The sequence below is a fragment of the Copidosoma floridanum genome, unplaced genomic scaffold, assembly GCF_036245765.1.
Source record: "Copidosoma floridanum isolate Cflo_tuat_1 unplaced genomic scaffold, Cflo_Japanese_pri ptg000012l, whole genome shotgun sequence".
Taxonomy (NCBI): domain Eukaryota; kingdom Metazoa; phylum Arthropoda; class Insecta; order Hymenoptera; family Encyrtidae; genus Copidosoma; species Copidosoma floridanum.
The window spans coordinates 8,703,275-8,726,073 of NW_028321889.1; the positions used below are offsets into that span (position 1 = coordinate 8,703,275).

Consider the following 22,799-nt stretch of genomic DNA (forward strand, 5'->3'; position numbering starts at 1 on the left):
TTAGCATTAGACGTTAAAACAAAATTTAAACAGTACACAGCCAGCAGTAAAAAAAAAAAAAAAAAAAAAAAAAAATAGGTCATATAAAACGCTTTACAGACTCAAAGTACTTTCCATAATAATAATAGTATTGTGATGCGCTTAATGGTCTGTTCAACTATAATCATTATCATTACCATTATAAAACTAAAAAAAATGCAAATTATGTTGTATAGTCAAGCAAACATTATTACTATATGCTGTTAATTGAAAGATGAATGAAAAATGGGGAAAAGGTGGATGAATTTTTACACTTTTGCTCCTATCTTCGTAAATAACGAAAAAAAAATATCAAGGGTACAGATTATTAATACGTACCCAATGGCTAAACAAGAAAAAAAAAAAAAAAAAAAAAAATATTCATATTTATATGTATATGTATAATGTAAAATATAATTATATCACTCTATAAAAAGAGAGTCTGTCTAACTCACGCGCACTGAGTAACATATTAATATGTATTGTATAACCGAGGATAATCAGTGGTGATAGATCAACGGCACGTATTGAGTGTTTTTTTGACGAGACACGTGTTGCAGGTGACGTCGCAGCACCACCTGAACCTGCACTCGCAGTTGACCTTCTCCCTGACGATCCTCGTGTCGTATCCCCTCCCGCAGCAGAGCAGCTCGCAGCCGTCGACTCCCTGGGAGGTGGCATTGCACTGCCTACCGTGAGTCCCCAGGGCCCCCGTCTTCCGATTCGCTCGGCAAAAATCGGGCGAGTCCTCGCTATAGATCAAGTCGAAGCGCCCCGGTGGCTTGATCGTCTGGCCCTCCGTGATGAAGCTGTGGCCGTCGTTCCCGGGTATCACTTTGGCCGCGCCGTCGAAAGACTCCTTCAGCCGGTTGCCCACCTCGCGAAACGAAGGCATCTTGCGCCAGCAGGTCCGTACCGTGCACGAGCCCGACAGACCGTGGCACTTGCACTCCGTCCGCATGAAGTTGCGCACCGTCTGTTGGACACACAAAATGCCGATTTTCGAGCTCAAACACTCCATCACCGTGATTTGCGACTCTGGTCGTGTGCTTAGATGAATTTCGTACTTTTGCCGATTCAAATAACACCGACGTGCGTCGTAAATTCACGTAGACGTGGGTCCGCGTGAGTAACATTATCATTGCAACTCGAGAGAAAGTTTAACATGTACTTATACGTACGAAGCGGCCCGCGTCGTTGTTGTGTCGCTTGAGAAGGGTCTTGATGTCGCTGCGCTTCCTGTAGGGCCCGTCCATGAACTCCCTCGACTTTTTAAAGCCAAAGTTGACGTTATCCCCGCAGCCGCCCCACTCCCAGTCCGCGTCCGTGGGCAGGTGTTTGCTCCGGCTGGCGAGTCTGCCGAGCTTCCCGAAGCGACTACCTGAGCGTGCAACGACAATCGGATAAAAAATCGACAAAATATGCGGCAATATAATATCATATAGCTGATTTGTTAAACTCGGTAAAGCGTCGATCCCGTCTTTAATATTTTCTGCTGGACGCGCGTCAGCCAATCTGTTGCGCAAGAGCCCGTAGCTACAAATTACAGGTGACTCGCGGAAAAATGCGCAGAAATCAATTTAGCTGTATAGATCCGAGTGAGCGCTACTGTGATTGTGTTCTGCTTCATTCGACATGATCGTCTCTAAGAGGGACTCTCGATGTAATCGGTAAATGCTACCTGTACGCACGAGACAAGGGTGATTAATGGACAATTGTTATTTCAATTGCCTATTACCCGCCACGCGAGCATTTCGCCAAGATCCTCTGTGTTTGCCTGCTATTTGTTTCTACGCGACATCCTTGCTCGTGCGATTTTCTCAGAGTATTTTATACGAATCAAAAAATACAAGACGATAAATACTCACTCTTTGGAGTCATTTTTTCGCAGGAGCACTCGACGAGGTCGCCCATCGTGCAGGCCCGCGTCACCGCGTAAGTCACCCCGGCAGCCGTGATGGCGTTCACGAAGCCGGTCTCTCTGGTGTCTGAAACAAAAATAACAAATTTTTTTTTTTTTAATGCAAAAACAACTTTGCAAAACAACCATCACGAATTCAATGTTTTTTGTGCATTGAAAATTAGTTTCGCCTTTTGCGTGAGAGTTTGCATCTGTATTTAAATGGTATAGAGTCAAGGATGACAATTTTAAAGCATCAATGTATATTCTAATAGATTTGCTTTTGAACCCATTATCACTTGGTGGATCGATATCTAGAAAAAAAAGTACTACTTCAAATTCATAGCAAAAAAAGAGTTAATTCGTAAAATCCATTATTTTTCAGTTCGATAATTTTATATTATTTTGCCTGTGATAGAACTAAATTCTCTTTCCATCATAAATCGTTATTTTATTTATATTGACAATAAATATGTATAAATTACATTCACATTGAAATATAAAAAGGCTCTTGTGGTCCATTTCGTTTGAAATGTGTAAAAAAAAAAAAAAAAATGAATAATCATGCAGAGAGCCGCACTTCCGCTTCACTTCCGAAGAATTCAGCGTCTTGCGTCCCCTTGTAAAAAAAATATTAATATCGAAAAGAACGCGAAGAATGCACGCGCACTTTGGTGGGTGGTGTCGACGAGCCCCCTCCTTTTTGAAAAAAAAAAAAAAAAAAAAACAACACTCAGGTGCGAGAGCACTCAAGTATATGATACAGAGTCTTGGGAGCAGTCGGCGCTCGGCGGATCCCATGTATAGCCACGACAAGCGACGCACGAGATTCGCCATGAGTAGCCGCTCGGTGAACAGGTATATAATATACTCATATAGGGTGTATTGGATTTCGAGCTGTCACGCATCCATATGCCCACTCCATCTTCGAGGGGCCCGAACAATACTCACGCTCCGAGGGGCATTATAGGCACTGGGCTGTCCACCCCCTTCCTCTTCATCAGCTCGTCTCACCTCGAAAATGGCATATTACACCGGAGCGCCTGCAGATCCCTTGTAATAAATATATTATACATATAGTCGCAGGAGGGCTTTTTGTTGCTGTGCGAATCCTCGAGAGGTTCTTTCACATGTGAAACTCGCGCGCCGGCTAATACGGACCGTCACAATATTATACGCGGCTAATCAGGGAGTGCGACTCGAACGTATACGTATGAAAGTGCCTGAGAGAGAGAGAGAGAGAGAGTCTCATATGTCTGAAGGCTCTCTCTCTCTCTCTCTCTCTCTGTCGAAATGTTGCGTGTGACCTGAATATACGTAAGGATCGGACCTCTTGTCCTTCTCTCCTGCTCCTGTTTTTTTTTTTTTTTTTTTTTTTTTTTTTATTTCTTTCTTGTTTACTCATTGCTTGCACCAGAGAGTAAATACTCCCATTTAGAGAAAAACAAACCATTAGATCATCCACACTATTTAATACAAATATGCATTCCGAGAGTGTGACTTGAAAATGTCCCAAAGCACTGCGATGGAAGTCAATCAGAAAGAGGAAGATGGGGCGTATGAGTTACCAAACATGAGTCCTAATTGAGAGCTGCTGAAGTATGGAAGCTGCTGTTGCATATATCTCACGTGTGATGTACATCAGGGAGGGAGGATATAATTATATAGGGGTATAGCCTCGTATACATTAGATAAGAGGAGGAGAAGGTAAGCGCGGCTGTGCTTGTAATCTCTCAGTACACTGTATGTATATATAGGGAGCGGCGATCTGACAGTAGCGATCTCATTCTTAATAGCGGCGAGCGGGATGATCGGGGGGAGGCCCATTCGCGCGCGCGTGCTAAAGATCTCTCTCATTCGTCTAGCTGACTTCCATGTACGTGGACTTTGGCCTATGAGTGCATGTGTAAGTGTATAAATAATAATAAGTATATTCTAGCGTATACGTGTATAAATGTACATATATATGTTATATAGATAGGTGGTGCTCGTCTTTCGACGAGTGAAGAAAAAGAAAGGGCCGTGCGTTATAAGCCTTTCTCTCTCACTCGTTCCCTTGGCGATCGCTGCCCCGCCGGCTCGTTGCTGCTGGTTCCCATGGATTCCAGCCCGCTGTATCTTCAGCGCGGATCGACGGGCCGGACGGAGCTCCTCTCTTTCTGCGCTGGCCGAGCGACGACGGGTTGCCTGATTTCGAGCTCCTCGCTGCTGCCACCGCGCCCCCGTATCTCCTGATGCATCGCCTCACCTTTCAGTGCGTATTTAAACGATACGATAGTTTTATACGAACGATCTGATAACCAGCTCCGACTTTGGTCGAGGCAGGAGGAGGAGGAGAAGAGAGAGAGAAGTCGCAGAAAGGCCGCGCTCGCTAGTAAGTGTACGCGTATATACACACACACACACGCACGTATACAAGGCAAGGCCAGCGAAGCAGAGAGAAAGATCGGAGCCGCCGACGCCGTGCCAATACTCTTATCCCCCGCTCGGACCTTTAACATGACGGAAGCATCCGATCCGACCATCACTTGCGAAATCTCGCGAGCACGGAGCTCTTCCCTCCCCCTACCCCAACCCCAATCGTATACTCTCTTTATTTCTTCATATTACTCCTTTGTTCGATCGACCCCTTCCCCTTTTTTTGCAACCAATAACGATGATTCTTACCCCTTCCCCTCTCGTACCATAATGTGTGACGACGTACTTTGGAAAATCGACCTTTGCTTATTCTTACTGTGGATTTCAAGGCATAAAAAAAAAAAAAAAAAAAAAAAATCATAAAATGCAATAGATACATGTGATCCATATAAATGTTGATGTGCGTAACTTGTAGCGAAAGGTGGTGGGTGTATCCACGCAGAATCTAATCGATCGAACGGGTCGAGAGGCGAGTGGCTAATGGACACGCGATAGCTGGCTAGAGTATTCCCAAGTGCAAAGTCTCCTTCGATGCTCGGTTGGTCGTGTGTCGCGTATGGGTACCTACAGAGGTATACGCGCTCACGTCCCGGCAATTGTCCCTGTCGCCTCTTCGTTTTCCTCTCCATCTCCTATTTGTCGCTATACCTACGCTCTTCTCACGTGCGCGGCTGTTTGCGTGTATATATATATATATGTACTCACTGGCAGCGACGACGACCAAGATGGATTAAAACGTTTTGCTCGAGCGAGCTGCGGTCCCCGCGTTGTGTATCCACAACTTCCTCATGGAACATTTGTTTCTGCACTCGGCAGCTGTATAGATATGCCTTTTTCGCTACCCGGTGCTGCTGTGTTCGTGGGAGAAATGTAGGTAATTCTCGCGCGCGTATCGCCAACACAAATTTTCATCGGGTGAAATGCCGCTGGAATGCAAATACCTTAAAGGAGGATATAATATATTTTCTCCGCGTACGTGTACGTGCGTACCTGTAATGTGTATACATTATGCCCGTAATACAACAGTGTGGGAAAACAGAGGTTCGAGTTAAAACCGGGGAAAGAAGGGCAGCGCACATACGTATATATTTATACCTATGAGTATAAATACGCGCGAATTTCGATGTATTTGTCATGAATTCCTGAGCCTATGTATAATACATACATAGGTAAGTATGTACACGTAAAAGCGAGAGAAGGAAAAAGGCCCCCAGAAGTGCAGCTGTGCCGTATCTAGCGAGAGTTGAATAGAGCCTTTGAATTGAAATGAGAAATTCAAATTGGACAATAGTAAGTGTAATGACAGAAGAGCTGGTGCCGTGAAAAAGGAGGAAATATATATAAATCGGGGGGCCCCTCCGAGCGTGTCCGTAAATAACAGGCCGCGGAATATTCAATGAGCCCTAGCAACGAGTCTCGGGTAAAAAAAGGAGGAGGGGGTGGAGAGAGAGAGAGAGAGAGAGGAATAACGTGTACAGGGGCTCGCTCCCAATAAATACCGCGTTTCCAATAAATACCGCGCGGACGCATGAATGCGCGCCTCGGTTGCTGCTGCTGCCGGGCAGAATCGCTCGGCAAAAATCTTCGAATGACCAACTGCTGGAGCGGCGAGCCTATATGCCTGCAGATAAACGCGGGCTTTTTATCTCTCTTTCGTGGATTGCCCTACTCTCTCGGGTATGTGTGCCTCACCTCGCGGAAGATTCCCCCTTTTGAATATCTCTCCACCACCGCTACCACACTATACTACCAGCCGAGATTTAATTACGAGCTCGTAAATAAGACGAGATCGCGATTTCGCGGTTTGCTCCGCCGAGCCAACCACCCCGGGAATCCAATAGATGAGTACACAATTAATTTGATAATACCCCGAGCTATTTAATCTCGCGTTTCCGAGGGAAAAATTCGCTGCTTCGCTCCGCGCTGCCAATGCCCAAGGAGACGGAGGAAATAAAAAAAAAAAAAAAACACCTTATACTCACGCATACGTGTACCTAGTTAGCTGCAAGCGATTTGGAATCTACCGAGGCGACGTTTCAGAAAATAATTTTCGCAAAAAAAAAAACAACATTTCCCCCAACCGCAAGAAGATATAATATATATATAAGTTACGATCGTGCACCGGAGCCTCGAATCGATGGAGCATTCAAATGTCAGTAACAGATCTGTAGGTGCGCGTACAAGAACACGTATACATATATGTAGACCTACCTACCCCGAGCGTATCGACTTTTCTATATTTTTACCGCTGTCTGGCTCTACCAGCGCGAAGATTGCCCCGTGCGCAACAGTCGGGTACAATAAACGCGTACAATACGGGACGCTAAACTGTTTGCAGCTACTGTCAATCCGACGGCCGGTTGAAGGTAACGAGGAGGAAAACATTTACGGCGCCAATTTTTCTCGCTACGGCCGCTGCATTCTTTCGACGTGGGTATAGGTATGCAGCACCGAGGGATAGGTACACTCTAACCGATTGTGTCGCTCCCTTTCGATCTAACGCACCCGTGACGCTCATTGCCAGCGATATATTTATGTTCCGCAACCAGTGCGTGTGTGTATATATATATACATAGGGATACGGTGGGAAGAAAGAAAATTTTGGACTTTTTTTTTTTTTTTTCTTTTTCCAACCACCGTGAGACGGGTGAACGTGGACCGGCCGGAAATGCCCCGATGACGCGTCAACCTTCGGGTGTAACAAGTCATCGGCCGGGGAACAAATTATCGGCGATAATCCGTTTCATTGTGCCCGAAATCACCAAGGTCGTCAACAGCATCCGGACGCGGGTGGACCACCGCAGGGGCTCCCCAGTTCCGCAAACACGGGCCTACGACGCGTTATTATGCCAGCGAGAGGAGAAGCGCCATGAGCCGTGCCAAATATTTTGCCGGGCGAGCGCAAGTGAATGAGAATTTGCATGATTTATGTGTACTTTGGACAGTCGTCGCTCCGACGAAGCACATCATCTATTTCCATCCATCTCCCTTCCGAAGGGCCCGTGCAGGAGGGCTCCTTCGTTATGTACACGGCGAGTTGAGAAAAAGTTGGAGGCATATCGTAAACCACCCGCTCGCTGTATTTAAAGTATAGAAGAAAGGACACGCGCGAGAGAGGCACTTTCTTCAGGGAGGAGCTGTTGACTGTACAATGCCTCTCTCTCTCTCTCTCTCTCTCTCTCTCTCTAGTCTCCGTGTATACCCTTCGGAGAGCTTCTTTCTCCGATGTAGGGCTACGAGTTGCGGAGGGATGGACAATGCATTGTATGGACTGGCTGGTGGTGGCGCACGGGGGAGTGAAGGCCCCAAAAATGAGACGCTGGGGACGTAAGGACATCGGTCTTGTGATTATTGAGACTTTTTGTACTTTTATTCGGGAAGGCCCGCTCGGATTGACAGTCGCGAGGAGACATGAGTAATTACCAGCTCGGGTGATTTATCACCGTATACTCCTTATGACTCTCTTTTTTTCCTCCCCCCTCCCCTCCTCACCCTTTGCACACGTTTATCGTCCGACAAATTCGAGGAGACGATCTGTCATCTCGAGCAAGTGCAATTGACGGCTCATGGTATACATAATCATTGAATTAAAAACAAAAGTATATAAACAGCGATAAAATTAACTGGCTCGTTCAATTAGTTGTCACGGTTACGCTCTTCCAGTGGGTAAAAAATAGACGGGTACAACCGTGCGTACAGAGAAACTCCATCAATCAGCGGAGCAGCAAGTGTCACCTTCCTGACAAACCTTTCATAAATTACCGGGGCAAATTAGCGGCAATTAAAGTTTTTCCCGTGGACCCTCGTTTCCACCTCCCATCCCACCTTACCGCGTTGTCATCATCGGCACGAACCATATAGAGGTAAGGGAGAAAGAAAACGTGCTCTTAACGAGAAGCGACGCTCAAGCGTTTGCGGAAAATTACCGAGCCCGGTAATATCCATATACATGTATGTATGTATGTATGTATGCCTACTCGTTTGGTGCATCGGTAGATCGGCCACGGGAGATACATAATACGCGTGTGTGCGTGTCAGAGGAGGCTTTACTTAACGCTACTCTGCTAATTTGCGACAAGAGAAAGAGCCTCCCGTGCGTGCAGTGTATACCTACTCGTTGAGCATTTTTCCCGGTCCTTTGTCCGCTGTAGCGACTGCGCCACACAGAGTGCACACTGCAGCTACTTTTTTATACTTTGTCAGTCGATTGGTGACGCGTTAGTTTTTATTGTATTATTCCATGTTCTGTAATTAATGTGAAGGATAAAAATTACAGTATATGAGCTCTGTGGCGGTTACATTGATAACGGTAATGATGTACATTATACCTATATGTGAGAGAGTATGACCATTTAGTGAAAAATTGTGCAACGTCAAATGGTATCTTTTTTTTTGTGAGGAAACAAAGGGGTCCTGTGTGCAGGTGTAAAAAATCGCACTCGAAAAGATAACTACTGTAACACTTCGTGGAACGGGGAGGCAAGGGTACCTTTACGCAGGTGCCCTTTTTTCCCCAGAAACGATGTTTCCCCGTGTACCCTGTACGCGTAATGACGACGGTAATGCGTGCAATTTTTCGAGCCAGCACCAGTAAGTGCGTCGCAAAGTGCACCTCTATCGAACGCTGCAGGGACAACGCTCCTCGATCCCTTTTATCCTCGACGCGCATGCGTGTGGCGAGAGATAAAGAGGCCCAAGGCCAAAGAAAAGCACAATCGGCGATGGAGAAGCCCCAATTAATCGACGATCAACCGCATAATGATACCTCCCTAGGTATATGTATATAACTGCGCAGGCCATTAGCATTTCCCTAATCTGGACACGAGAGCGAACACCGTCTCTAGGCGCTATCGGACCTTTCATAAATTACCCGCAAATTAACTGTCCGAACCGTCGCGTCGCCCCCCCCCCCCCGCCCCGCAATTCTTGAGGATCCTAGGAGGGAAAAAAAAAAAAAAAAAAAAAAAAAAAAAAAAGTTGATTGCAAAAAGTGGCGTGCCGTCTTCCAATGACAAACAAAACGAGCAGAGAGAAAAAGAAGCCATCCCACAGAGCGAACGTCTTCATCTACAGGTGGTCCCCCACGCCAACAAAATTCGCGAACGGATTTCAGTGCTTGCGCTGAAGCGTCAAGAGACACACGCAAAGAAACCCGTTTAGCCTCCGCGTATACCTATACTTTATATGTGTATACCAAAGGCGTGCACGGCATCACCACCAGTGGGTGGCGGATTCCTGGGCTTCCCTCTACACCTCCCCCCCCCCACATGCTCAGGCAAAACGTCGCACCGGCGACTCGTACGTTATCGATTTTATTGTAGATCTCGCCGGGAGTAGTCGGAGATACGATCGAAGAGCGAGATCTGTTTTGGGGAGTCATTTTACGAGCCGACGAGTTCGCCGCCGTTTACTGCCAAATAATTAGCTCCGATTTAGTAGCGATTTCGTTCGTTCGTTTGGATATACCTACCTATAATATAAGAAGGACTTGTATAGTACGGTCCGCGTCAGCTTATATAAGAGCCCCTCTGTATTACCAGATAACGCGCCGGCGTGCGTCGACGGCGGACCACCTCCGAAGATCCTCATGGTCGTCAGCTCTCTCCTAAACGGCTTACTTGGACATGTATATATGCATATCGTGATGAGCAAACAGGTGCACCACCACGCATGGCCAATCAAGCGCCCCCTCACTGCTGCTGCTGGTTTCTCCTTTTTAGGGATTTTCGTACTCGCGACGTATCCATTAAACCGCAGAGCTTATCTCTTTCTCCCGATGCATGTTTTCTTTTTTTTTCTTTTTTTCTTTTTTAACATTATACTCGCCGGTACTGTTGTCATTTCTAAATGAGTCATGGTTGGGAGAGGCAACCCACGCGAGAGATGAAAAGAGCGAGGACACAAAAAAAAACACCTAGGGGAGAGGTTGGGTGTTAATGAAATTAACATTTATAATCGTGGGTACAGGCTCGCGCTCTCCCGTGAAATAATAAAATTCGTGGAGCACAGCGCATCGGAGAGTCGTAAGACAATGTTGCGCTCTCTTGGAGTGGCTTTTCGATTCGTCGTGGGCCGCGTTGTTAATTAACACGTTTCGTCAATCGTAAACATCTTGGAGTTTTTTCGAGCATCCGGGGAATGTTGCGTTATGGGTAAGGGGAATACGGGAGATAGAGACGGGCAGTCTACGGTAGAGAGTCGTAAATGAGAGATGAATACGATTAGCCGAGTGTGTGTTTATTAATTTACCGGAGGTGAGGAGCGCGACATTCCTGCTGCTGTCGGCCTTTTATTGCCGTGGGTAAATACGGAAGACCCTTTTTACGATTATATTCTCTCGTTTTTTCTTTTCCCTCCCTATAGTCTGTTGCTACGTGATGTTGTTATTGTTATTATTATCATATGATTATCTTGTTTTAAAAATATCCGAGATGCCAATTAATTTGTTGATGCGCCCAATAATTTTGCATGTTAATTATTAGTTGTACTTCTAGTACCGTGAAATACGCGTATAAAATCCAAAAGTTTATTGTTAGTGTTATGGTGATGCGATGCTGATACGACGCGCGTCTGCCGATCGAGGTGAGCTCTCTCGTTTAGAACCTTGTTTTTTTTTTTTTTTTTTTTTTTTTTTCCTACCTCCACGGAAATGTAGTGCATGATCTCAAGTTTATTTTAATCGCAAAAGCGCCATGTCAGGTTTTTTTGTTCCGTTCATTTTTCCGCAATAACACGCATAATTGGAATCCGCGTGGTTTTAGCGCAAATTATTAACCATGCGAATAAATTATGGTAGATGCGTTGTTTTTTTCTTCCAACAAGTATAATTTTTGAAAAACATTCGTTTTTAATTGGCCGTATTTTACGATTGCGAAAAATTCGGCTTATCGACTCTGCTCGCGGTGCGTCTAAATTTAGATTGAGATGACTTAATTGTTGGGGAAGGAAGGAGCGGGCAAAAAATAAGCCTCCGAAATTTATGAATTAAATCCCACGATGATGGAAAAAAAAGGAGTGCCCGATCGGGCGTTTACAGTTATGCTAATTAAATTATCACAGTCGCAAAGTCGTATAACTAGAAAACAGCTTTACGCTCAACATCGTCATGTAAACATACTATATTATTTTACGACATTCAGGCAGTACAGTCGATGCAATAACCCAGTTTTACTGAGAAATTGATTTCAAATGAAATTCGTTTCCGTTTAATTGTATACCAACAGCACGAGAGCAGCCTCGGAAAATCGTCAACAGGAGATATTGCCGTGCGCTTTCTTGTCACCTATACAGTGTCTGGATATATCTCGACACCCTCAATCCGGGGGTGCTCTTTTTTTGGCTTCCTATATTGTGCTTTTGCCTCTTAAGGTAAGCAGACCACACAACAGCACCGGCAGAAGAACTATGCCTGAGAGGAAAAAAAAAAAAAAAGAAAAAAAAGGCCACCTATCGCTGGATCTAGCCCATAAAAATTAAACGTCGGCCGATAAATAAATGTCAATCGGGAATTAAGATAGGCACCACGTGCGTGTTTTTATAAACGCAGTAGCGAGGAAGAGAAGAGATCGTCGTCGTGTAGGTATAGAGTACAGTACACCTATAGGTATAATGGCGCGGCCGAGATTTCTGGAAGAGGAGGAATTTTTCCATCTTTCGGGAGAACGGATGAGATAAAAACGGCGCGCTGTGCCCGTAAAATCGTGCCTTTTTAAAACCCGTTGGAAGGCCCTCCTACGTGGTAAAATATGAATATATTGTATATACTCGTGAAAGCGAAAATATTAAAAAAAACACCGGATGTAATAGTTATTGTTTGTACTCCTTGATGCATCAGTGATCGATTCAATGAAATCCGCATGGGTATTGACAAATAAAGCGATGAAGCGTCAGGCTGGCTGATATACATGGGTGTACCTATTATATAATGTAGGGAAACCATTGTTCAAGATAATAATCTCAAAAGCGATACTTCTCGAAAGTCGTCGCAGGTGAAACAGCGAGAAAAATGGCAGGAGCGACTGGCAGCTATTCACGTAACTCGAGGGACGAAAAAAAAAAAAAAAAAAAAGAAAAAAAAAGAAAAGAAAAGAAAGAAAGACAGAAAATGGGAAGGCGTGTACGAGTGTTCAGGGAAAGACGGGGGTCGAGGTAGAGGGGGTGGGAGGAAAATTTCAGAGAAACAGCGAAAAAACGCAGGAGGGCCACCGTAGCGAGATGTGCCTGGTAGCCGAAAGTGCGAGTATTTTGTACGACTCTGCTGGCCTCCTATACTAAAAACGACTACGACGACAAGTCACCGGGTGGCCCCGAAAGGCCCATAAGGTGGACTTCCCACGGCGAGGTGTCCTCGGGCCCCCGACGGGAGACACGGAGGTGCCCCGGTGGCGCGCGCGCGCGAGCACAGAATAAGAGAGAGGCCCCATCGTCACCTGCGACGATGCAGGCTCGGGAACGGCCGCTTAACATCTCATGCCTCCTGTCATCGATCCTCACTTTAAAGCTCCTGCCGTTGCCGCCACACATCACGCATACACTCCCCTCGGGCGCGCCCGCGCACGGTTATTTATGTACCTGTTGACTCCTACTTTTTATTATTCTCATCATCATTATTATTCGGGCAGACTACTCCCTATTTCATTTCCCATTAGCAGCCATTTACATACGTGTACATTATTTTGCTCTCCTCCTCCTCCTCCTTCTCTTCTTCTTCTCTCTTGTCAACGCGCTCGTTAAATTGTCCTCGATCCTTTCCTTCGTATACCGTTCACTATACAATACCTGCATATTATTATACATATATTAAGATGTACCTGTGCGTGACGATGAGCGCATCGTTTATTATCATATTCCGGAGTAGCCCTATGGCTTATTCGTTACCATACGCGATAAAAAAATATTTTACTCGCCGATTTGTGGAACTGTTTCTCCCTCTGTTATTACCTCCAAGTTACCGTGTTCGCGGTTGATGAAAAAAAAAAAAAAAGAAAAAAAAAGAAAAAAAAATTTTGCACCCGCCGTAGAGGAAACAACAAAATAATAGAAACGAATTTCGCTAAAAGAAGAAGAAGAAGAAGAAGAAGAAAAAGTACTCATCTCCATGTCATCTCGGTCAACACAAAGGCCCCCAAGAGGCGGCGGGGCCCAAAGTGAGCTCATTAGATCTCAATGAATTCCAGCGGGCGCGCTCCTGTATTATACATACGTATACCTGCTGTACTCGAATCGCAATGTATGCCCATCACGAATAAAGGAGAGGCTCTCGCATTCTTCCCCTGACGGCACTGGCTCCCTCGCAGGGAGAGAAATCCTGCAAATCCCCGGAATATGGACTGCAGCTCTCTATTATCGTCGCTATTATGTACCGCACAGCTGAAGATCATTTCGGGGGTCCATGTGGACACACGGTGCAGAGCCAAGTTACCCGCTAAGTCGCGTTGACGCCAAACAAAGCCACGAGGAAAAAGCTCGTGCTGCTCCCGGGCCCGGTCGGTCGCAGTAGTAGATCATCTGGCTCATTACGAGCTCTGGGCTGCGCATAGGGCCGGGAGAGGTGAAAATATCGTCTGGTAGCCCCACGGCGCGCGGCGCATTCCTTTCCTTACAATGAGTGTAAGCACGGGGAGAGGATCTCTATACGGACGTTAATCTGGCGATTGGGGCCGGACGTGCCCTGCACGCGCACACAAGGGGCACAGAGGTAGAGCCCCTGCCGGGTCCGGCACGCGAAGAAGTTAAGTGTCAAAACTGCATTGTCCAGAAGAACACGGGCCACTTCCCATAGCGTCCTCGTATACTCGTCTCTCGTTAATATTTTACTGTACGCGTACAAGTAGGTACATGGTATATAATACCGCGCTCTCTCTCTCTCTCTCTCTTTACGGCCCCGTTATTTTTCGCCTCCTTGGCCTATTATTCGTTCTTTTCTTCTTCGCTGCCCCTCCCTTTGTTTCTTTTTCTGCTCCCGCTTTTCTTTCTCTCGCCCTTTGACAGCTATATATATATGCGTATATACCAGGTACACACAACGCGCTAGTCATTATTATCTCTCTACAGTGTCTTTCTGCCTCGGCTCCCATTATATCCGTGACTTGGTGCTGCCGTGCGATTATAATACTCGGCGCCGGAATCGACAGCCTAAGCTGAAAATCTCACAGCTCTGCATTCGTTTGTTTGTTTGTTTGTTTGTTTGTTTGTCCCTTGGCTCGGCGGCACGTAGCAGGAATGTCGAATATTTTCCATCGGCTCTCCGAACTTGGTCAAGTATAGGCACATTACGCTTATTTTCGAAAACAGCAGGTGAAAGTTACACACACACACGCGCGCGTACTGCACCACCGTATATAACTAAACTGTACACGTGTGTCGATATTGTGCAGGTATAAAAGGGAAGACCGGCATGCATGTATATATTATAAATCCAGAGCCGATCGTTTCGCAGAGAGGAGGTTTGCAATTTGCTCCCCAGGGGCCGATCGATCTCTCTCGGCCGAGGGAAGAACTGCAGCGCGGACCCCCGTATCGTTGGAAGATCGATGGCAATCGGCTTGTGATCTCGAGCAGATAGGTATATACATGGGTGGGGCTAAGCTCCTCGGGGTTCTTTCCTCCATCTCTCCTGCTCCGATGCTCCGAATTAGTCTCGGGCCGAACTGCACGTACACATGCAAAGCGCCCGGGGAGGGATTTCAATTAAGAGAACATATTGCTGCTAATATCAACAGGACAGTGTCAATCTGTCTGGCTACCAAAAGGCCCAGGGATCTCTGATAATCTCTCTCTCTTTCTGTGCATGCTCTCCAGCAGCCAGTTATATGCGTGGATACGTGTGCTCTTGAGGTGTATGTAACATACACAACTTTGAAGTCTGGTTTTTTTTCGAAATAACCCAGCAGCATCCCTTGACACACGAGCTATTGGACATCCTACACGCTGGCTTCGATTTAGTTGTCGCGGTCGATCAGCCCGCTTAAGTGAGCCCCGACTTCTGTGAGAAAGAGGAGGGAGAGGCAGGGAGAAAGAGAGAGGCCTCGGAGGCAGAGGGAGAGAGGGAATTTTCGAGGACTAAATTAAAATTTATTCCCGCTACCTCTTAATCCAACCGAGATAAGGCTTTATACGAGGAGAAGGGGCCGATCGATGAGAGAGACCCGAAAGCGCGCGGTTACCGACCCGAAGATCGGCCGACCCATCGGCTGTTTTTGTGTGCGTGGGCACCTATACGCGTTCCGATTCGCCTTGGCTCTCTTGTATCCTTTCATTTTTTTTCATTCACGAGAGAGTATGAGTGGTTTTTTTTTTTTTTTTTTTTTTTTTTTCGTTTTATATGTACTCGGCACTATCAACGATATCCCACACGCAACAAATGGTTCGAGATTTTTTCTTGGCGAGTTGAAAAAAAAAAAAAAAAAACAATTACTCGGTCAATAAAAAAAAGATGTTAACCCCTTCATTCATTAGGTATATTATAACTAACCACATCTTCATTGTTTCTTTTTAATCCCAATGCCTTAATCAGGATGTACCTCATCTTTACACACACACACGTACGTATCGGACAAAATATTGTACACCATATCTAAAATAAAGCGGTTTCAAAACCTATGTATAAACTGAACCATATTTTGACAAACAAAATTTGTCATTTGTATGACTGAATACATGTAATATGAAGTAAAGTGAAACGACAGCAGGCAGGACTTTGAGGCAAAGGTTCATTGAAATGCTCCCGAGCTCGTTCGTAAAAGTTTTTCTCAAGGATGGCTTAATCAAAAACCCCTCTGAATGGTCCATTTTCGCAAACGTGGCCTGCACCTAATTACAAAAGGGTCACGCAAGCAAACGAGAGTAGAGTACTATAGTACAGCAAACAAGAGTTGAATGAAGCGATCAGCCATGCAGGGCACTGCAGGGTATGTGTATGGTATGGCCAAAGCAGAGGCGTATTATACGTATGTATACATGTCCACAGAAGCGGCGAGTGGACCTGTATACATGGTAAGTAATAACCCCCGCGCGGTCTGGTCTAATGTCGGACGTGCCCTGTAATCTACGCGTCCCCCTGTCGGTGGGCTCACGTATATGTATGTACATGTATAGGTTCGGGTGCACATTATTATGTGAAAGGGAGACCCAAAATGTAACATAGAAAAAGAGAGGCCCGCGGCAGGAGTCCAGCAAAAAAAAAAAAAAAAAAGAGAGAGAAAAAGAGCAAAGTAAGAGGACGCCCGCCTATAGTGACCCCTCCGCCATTCATAGTGTCGATGTCCAAGCATGCAGTAGCAGTATACGTGATGCATTTAGGTATAGGTATAACAACGTCCCGTTCATGGGAATTCTCGGGTTTTCGCTGAAACGAGCGGGCCCCTCTATATCGATATATACATGCCCCATTGGTCAGCTCGAAAAATCAGATATTGTGCAGTTAAGGACTTTTGAATGCGTCTCCTGTTTCTCTCGCCGCCAAGTGCGCTCCTGCAGCTTATACCTTTCAGAAAAGGTTTTGTCATCGATGTATACGTGTATATATATATACATGTAAGGTTATTGTATCTACAATATCACATCCTCTTTGTGCCTGCTAAATGGCTGCTCAAAGAACCCCCCCACCCCCCAAAAAAAAAAAAAAAAAAAAAAAAAGTAGCTCACCGCGCAGGATGATTTTCTTGAGCGACCGCTTGAAAGTCGTGCAGTTCCACCTACGGTTCCGGAACTGGAACTGGCACTCCCTCGTTCCGAATTGCATGCCCTTCGTGATCTGTTTGAGAAGCGCGGGCTCCTTGCGGCAAATGTCGGACAGTTTGCTCCTGAGCCGACGCGTCTTCTTGCACACGAGCATCGGGTCCATCACCAGCTGATTGCCTATGGTCCTGCAACAAAATCAAAAACAAACAAAACTAAAGTAGTCGATTATTTTGAACAACGACTCACTTGTGTGTACACTACGCGCATCCGGTGAATTCAGTTGCGCTAAGCTGGACACTTTTTTACCAACACCCCCCTGGCGTCGTCACAATTAAAATAGACAGATTAGGCGCGTTTCGCTCGTGCCTAACTGCCTGCGTGCAGTATATGCGGGGCTCCCAGAGCCGTAATGTTGTGTCTCTTAGGCTCGGGAGTAAGAGAGAGAGAGAGAGAGAGAGAGATCTTGGAGCCCGATGCGGCGCGTTGTCGCCTCCACGCAATTTATGTCGGCCGATTTGATTCCAAATTTATATCTCACTTGGCAGTATGTCAACGACGCCGAAATCTCCACTGCGCATCTTAACTTAATTGCTTGATTTATTTGCTCGCATTAAGAATAAACGCGCAACGGGTGATGATATATACACCTATATATGGGCGAGTGTGTATAATATTATATATACTGCACGTGCACGCGTTCGGTGGATGGATGTTTTTAGCATGGCCATTGCGGAAAGTGTAATTGTCAACAGGCGGACAAAAACGTTACGTCTTGTAAGATACCACATAATAATATATACCACCAATCAACGTATTGCCAAAAGAAAGTGTAGCTTCAACTGTACAATTTTCATTCAAAATCATTCATACAGTCGATTGTGACAGTCAAACAAAGTTTGAATTAGTATTTGGCTCGATATTTGGTCACACGTCTATAATAACACAATTATGCACTACGAAACGTCTTTTCAGCCTTTTTAATACTGCCGAACCCGAGTCAGTGTATTCCAAAAACTCTGTGAAATTCGTATCAAACACTGTGTCCGACGATAACATCTTGAAAACTTACAGCTAGAGAACGATTATTTATTTATCAAGCTATTACGTAAAAAGTTTTTTTGTTTAGGTGCTAAAATTACAAAACTGGTCAGTACAATTTTTGGACTGAGACGTAGATAATAACATTAATTAGTATTGCTCTCAATAAGACGAGGGCCAATCAATTAGAGTCAAAATTAAAAGAGAAAATAAAACATGTAGAAAAAGGTTAAAAAAAAAAAAAAAAAAAAAAAAAAAAAAAAAAAAGTCGAGACCGCATTCCGGTCAATTAACGCTGTGAAGTACTTATTTCATTGTAATTACCACGAGAATAAATGAGACAGCGAAAGAGAGAGAGGCTGGTACAACGCCGCTGTATAGACGCTGCATCAGCGAGGCACTAACGTGACGGCGATAATTAGCGCTCTCGGAGCCAGGAAAAATTCGAAAAGAGAGGCAGTCATCACTTTGGGCCTCGCTGTATACATCTATAATATATAATAGCTAATGCTGAATCTCGATCTCGACTCTTAATGAGTCCGAGGATTCCGCTCGCGGCCTTGACGTCACGTTCGCGACTTCCGCCCTTTATCCCTCAGCTCCCACAATCGCTGAGAATTTTACTTTCGCTCAAAAAAGAAAAAAAAAAAAAGAAGAAGAAAAAAGAAATCACAGCCCAAGCTGTCCGGCTAATAGCGGCAGTCGTTCATTTTCAGCAGCAGCAGCAGCAGAAGTTTGCAATTAGAGAGCTCGCCTTCTCCTCCGCCGAGATGATAAAATAAGAGTCGGACGAGTGTTCCCTTTGCTGACTTTAGTGGACAGAGATGCTCGACAATGCGGCATCGCCGGGGCAAGAGGGGAGGAAGGGGAAGAAAAGTGCATGCCAGAAGAAGGAAAGAAAAGGGGAGCGATAAAAATACGAGTGACATCGTCATTCGAGCTGAGATTTCGCGCAGAAATCGGCAGAGGACTGAAAAAGCAGCTAAAGCTCACGATGAGGGAGACGGACGGCGACGAATTCCCGAGGAGATCGCCACGCATGACAGGGAGAAGAAGGAGGCAAGGGAGGCGATGGAATCTCGCGAAAACAACAGTGCGCAAAAGTACCATCACCGCACAAATACCGTTCGCGCTGCGTGAGAACGTATTGAGTGCAGCAACGCTTGCATGGCCCAGCCTAAAAAAAAGGGCCAGCGCTTTTGGTCGTCCTTTTTTTTTTTTTTTTTTTTTTTTTTTTCTTCCCCCGACGTTGAAGCTTCTCCCTCCCCTGGACTCCATACGTATGTGCGACTGCACCTTCCCTCGAAAGTCGAGTCTGACGCGTCTCTGAAGTCTGAAGGCTGATGGGCACTTTTTCAATCGGCACCGCGTTCCCCCCGCGATCGTTCTGATATTATTGTGTCAAGCCGTTGTATTTTTTTCCGCCTTCTCGGGCTCTTTTCCCTTCCAAATTGGAGAAAATAAATTCGAGAGCCAGCCTCCCTTTTAAGGCACGTAGGTGCGCTTAATTATAATCCTCGGCAAAATTAGTTCTCGCCGGCCAAAGTTAGCCCAGTGCCAAAATAATACGAAACGAATTAATTAAATTTTCCAATGAAATATCGCCCGATTTAGAGCCTCTCTTTCTACTCCTTCCGTCTCTTTCGCTCGGAAGCGCAGAGTTGCCCCTACGCGGATATAGTTAGGCCCTCGAGGAAGTAGGGGGTCAAAAAAAAAGGGCAATCGTTTCGCGCCTCTTACTCTATAACGGACTCCTAAAATTAGTCAAGCGCGAGGAAGCGCAACGCAAATACAGACTTGGGCAAAGTTGGTGTAATTATTATTTGAAGAAAAAAAAAGTGCTGTTGCATTTTACCAAAAAAAAGCGCCATGTGTTACTATGGCAATAGTTAATTGATTACTACTTTGTTTGTTCATTGTTTCACATTAGAGCTCGAAAGCCCTTAATCATACATTTCTGTGATACAGAATTCGGGGCTTGAACCCCTATTTAGAGTCGCTAGAGTAACAGCCCGTTTTTTACACCTCACTAAAACGGGTGGCTGCACATGTATGCGGAATAAAATGGCGAATGTTTACTGTTTAATGTTTTTTTACTTAATAAACGTATTTGAAACAATGGAGTCAATCGTGAATGTATTTAATGAGGCTAATTGATCAATTCACTACGAATGTATTATTAAGTATTTTTCAAACATTAATTTATTGCAGATGTGAGCTGGAAAAAAAAATGTAAATTAAAATAGCCCAAACACTGCACGCGCACTCAGCCGAATGACGCAACTTTCCCCAGTGCAGGACGAATTTGTCATCCACTATATGCTTGAGCAAATGAAATAGAACGCCACGCGCACCTAACCGCGTTTAATTTCCGAGCCCACGGCTGTACGGGAGTCGAGAATCGGCAATGGATATTAATCGCGCGCTCCAAGTGGAAGCCCATTATTAATAGATCCTCCGCTAACGTGCTTGCGTAATGTGCGTTGCCATTAGACCAGCGATTCGGGCTGCCCCTTGAAGGAAATGGAAAAAAAAAGGATTCGCCCTGCCGTGTGCAATGTAATACATCTCGACACTTAACCTACTTGAGTTAGTTCCCATGCACGTACCCATAGCTCTGGAGAGGAGTTAGTGGTGCATCGCGGGACAGGCGACGGGCGTCAATCAGAGTAGTTTTCGGAGCGCGAGAGATAAAGGACGAGGAGGAAGAAGAATCGGCAACAACCTCGTTGTCCTCTCGCGGTCGTTCGGAATCAGAATCGGAGGAGAGAAAGCAAAGGCAAAGAGGAGGAGGAGGGGGGGGGGCATTATAAAGGAGAAAGGAAGGAAAAAGAGACGAGGATGGACACGTTGTCGCGAGGAGAGGCCGGTTAGGGGCGGCCTCGACTTATTTATTGCCTCATTAGACGCACACTCTTTGGCAGTGCATTCGGGGCAGCGCGCCCTCCCTCCACCTTCCCGAAGACTCCACACACACACACACACACAAGCTCCACGCTGTCTGCACGGATGGACAGTGACGAGCGCTCACTCGTTACCTCCTCCTCCTCCCGAAAACCCTCGGAGGCGACGCGTCGCCGCTGTCGCGAGGAACGCGGCTCGATCGAGAGGGAGGACAAGAAAGAAGGGCACACTCGCCAAATTCCTCGGATATTTCGCGCTTATACTTTTGAGGTACATAAGAAGGCGAGCAAGTCACGTAGTATGGACGACAGCAAGGACACCGCGGAAGGTCGACCGATGCGCTTTCTACATTACTTCATGACGCGTTGTGCCCTCTCGACGGCTCATCCGAGCCTTTTAAAATAAATCTGACTATTGCTCTAGGACGCTTGGCATGTTTTTTTTTTTTTTTTTTTTTTTTTTTTTTTTTTTTTCTGAAAAGCTTACCACGCCGTGCGGAACAGCCGATGATGCGAAGAAAAGGAGAGACAGGTGCAGGGGGTCAAGTGTAGCAATTTCGCCGCTTTCGTCTCGTCTGTCCTTACTCTGTCTGGTGGGCTCGCGCCTGAGAAAGGAAAAAATGTTTATTCTCACTGCTGATTTCGTCCCCCTCTCTCTGGTCGGAAGTATGCACGAGTGCATTAAGATAATTAATAGAAACAGAATTTTTTCGCGATAAGCCGGAGGGAGAGGAAAAAGCGCTCGGCGGAATTTTAATTTCGTTTAAATGCCCATGCGAGTGCCTCAAAATTCGAGATCCGAGGGGACGGAGCGACACACGAGAGCTCGGGGCAAAAAATAAAAGGGCCCCCTCTCGTTATCTCGGGTGTTTTCCAGCGCAGTTAAAGGGCCACCACGGCGAGGGTTCCCATGTACGCGGGTACCGCGTAACAGCGATATTAGCGCCGAGAGAAGAAAAATAAGCGGGATTCCGATTTCACATTTAGCGGCGAGTTATTCGCACGCCGTAAAAATCGATTATGCACCCTCGCCTGGCTCGCAACGCCGAACCCACACACACACACACACATATATATATATATACCCATATACAGGTATATACATAACATTATATAGCGTATATTTATGCGTGTCCAGCATATCACACTGGAGCGCGGCCATTACCGAACGCGAGCGAGAGAGGAGAGGCTGGGCGCACTGCATGCAAGAAGAATTTATGGGGCGTATACGCGCACGCGGCATTCCACGGTCTCTCCTCTCTCGTTTTTTTTTTTTTTTTTTTTTTTTCTCCCCTCACCCAATCGTCCCTTTTGCAGGCGCGTATGCAGCTGCGTCAAAAAGCGCGGAAGTACTCCCGGGGGAAAAATTTTCGTTAACCGGCCGGTATACCTACCATACCTGTGTACGCTGTGCCGCGATCCCCAGCGGAGCTTATACTCGTATACGCACGGCGCGGCAATTATTAAGCCACATTGCGAGTGGAGAAGCAAACAAGGCTCCATTTTTCTCTTTCTCCCGGAGCTGTGGCGGTCACACAGGACGTCGCCGTCGTCGCTCAGTTGTAAATCACACTAGGCGTAGCATGAAAGGATGCAAAGAAACGAACAAGTGTATAATATACATATGTATATATATATACATACCTATAATATATTTACGCCGTGGCTTGCTCGGCCATCGCAACAAACCTTCCCCTCGTATTTGCCAACTCATACGTATACGATGAATACGCGCTGCAAACACTTTTATGTACGATTTAATAGAAAAATTACGCAAGTAAACGGCGAGCCTCAGTCGAATCTCATTCCTTCTTCCTATACGACTATTATTCGTTGCTACG

At 45.8% G+C, this 22,799-nt stretch overlaps 1 protein-coding gene across 2 annotated transcripts in view; it reads right to left on the reverse strand.

The window, feature by feature from the left end:
* Positions 1-474: 474 nt before the first annotated feature.
* Positions 475-22,799, reverse strand: part of LOC106644441 (Wnt oncogene analog 6) — a 30,785-nt gene continuing 8,460 nt past the window's right edge. For both annotated transcript variants that reach the window (XM_014359941.2, XM_089590330.1), the window contains exons 2-5: positions 16,982-17,202; positions 1,887-2,006; positions 1,200-1,399; positions 475-994 (exon numbers count right to left, since the gene is read on the reverse strand). In XM_014359941.2, coding sequence (XP_014215427.2) covers positions 533-994; positions 1,200-1,399; positions 1,887-2,006; positions 16,982-17,202 — 1,003 coding nt within the window. In that variant the 3' untranslated portion in view covers positions 475-532. The remainder of the gene's footprint in view (positions 995-1,199; positions 1,400-1,886; positions 2,007-16,981; positions 17,203-22,799) is intronic.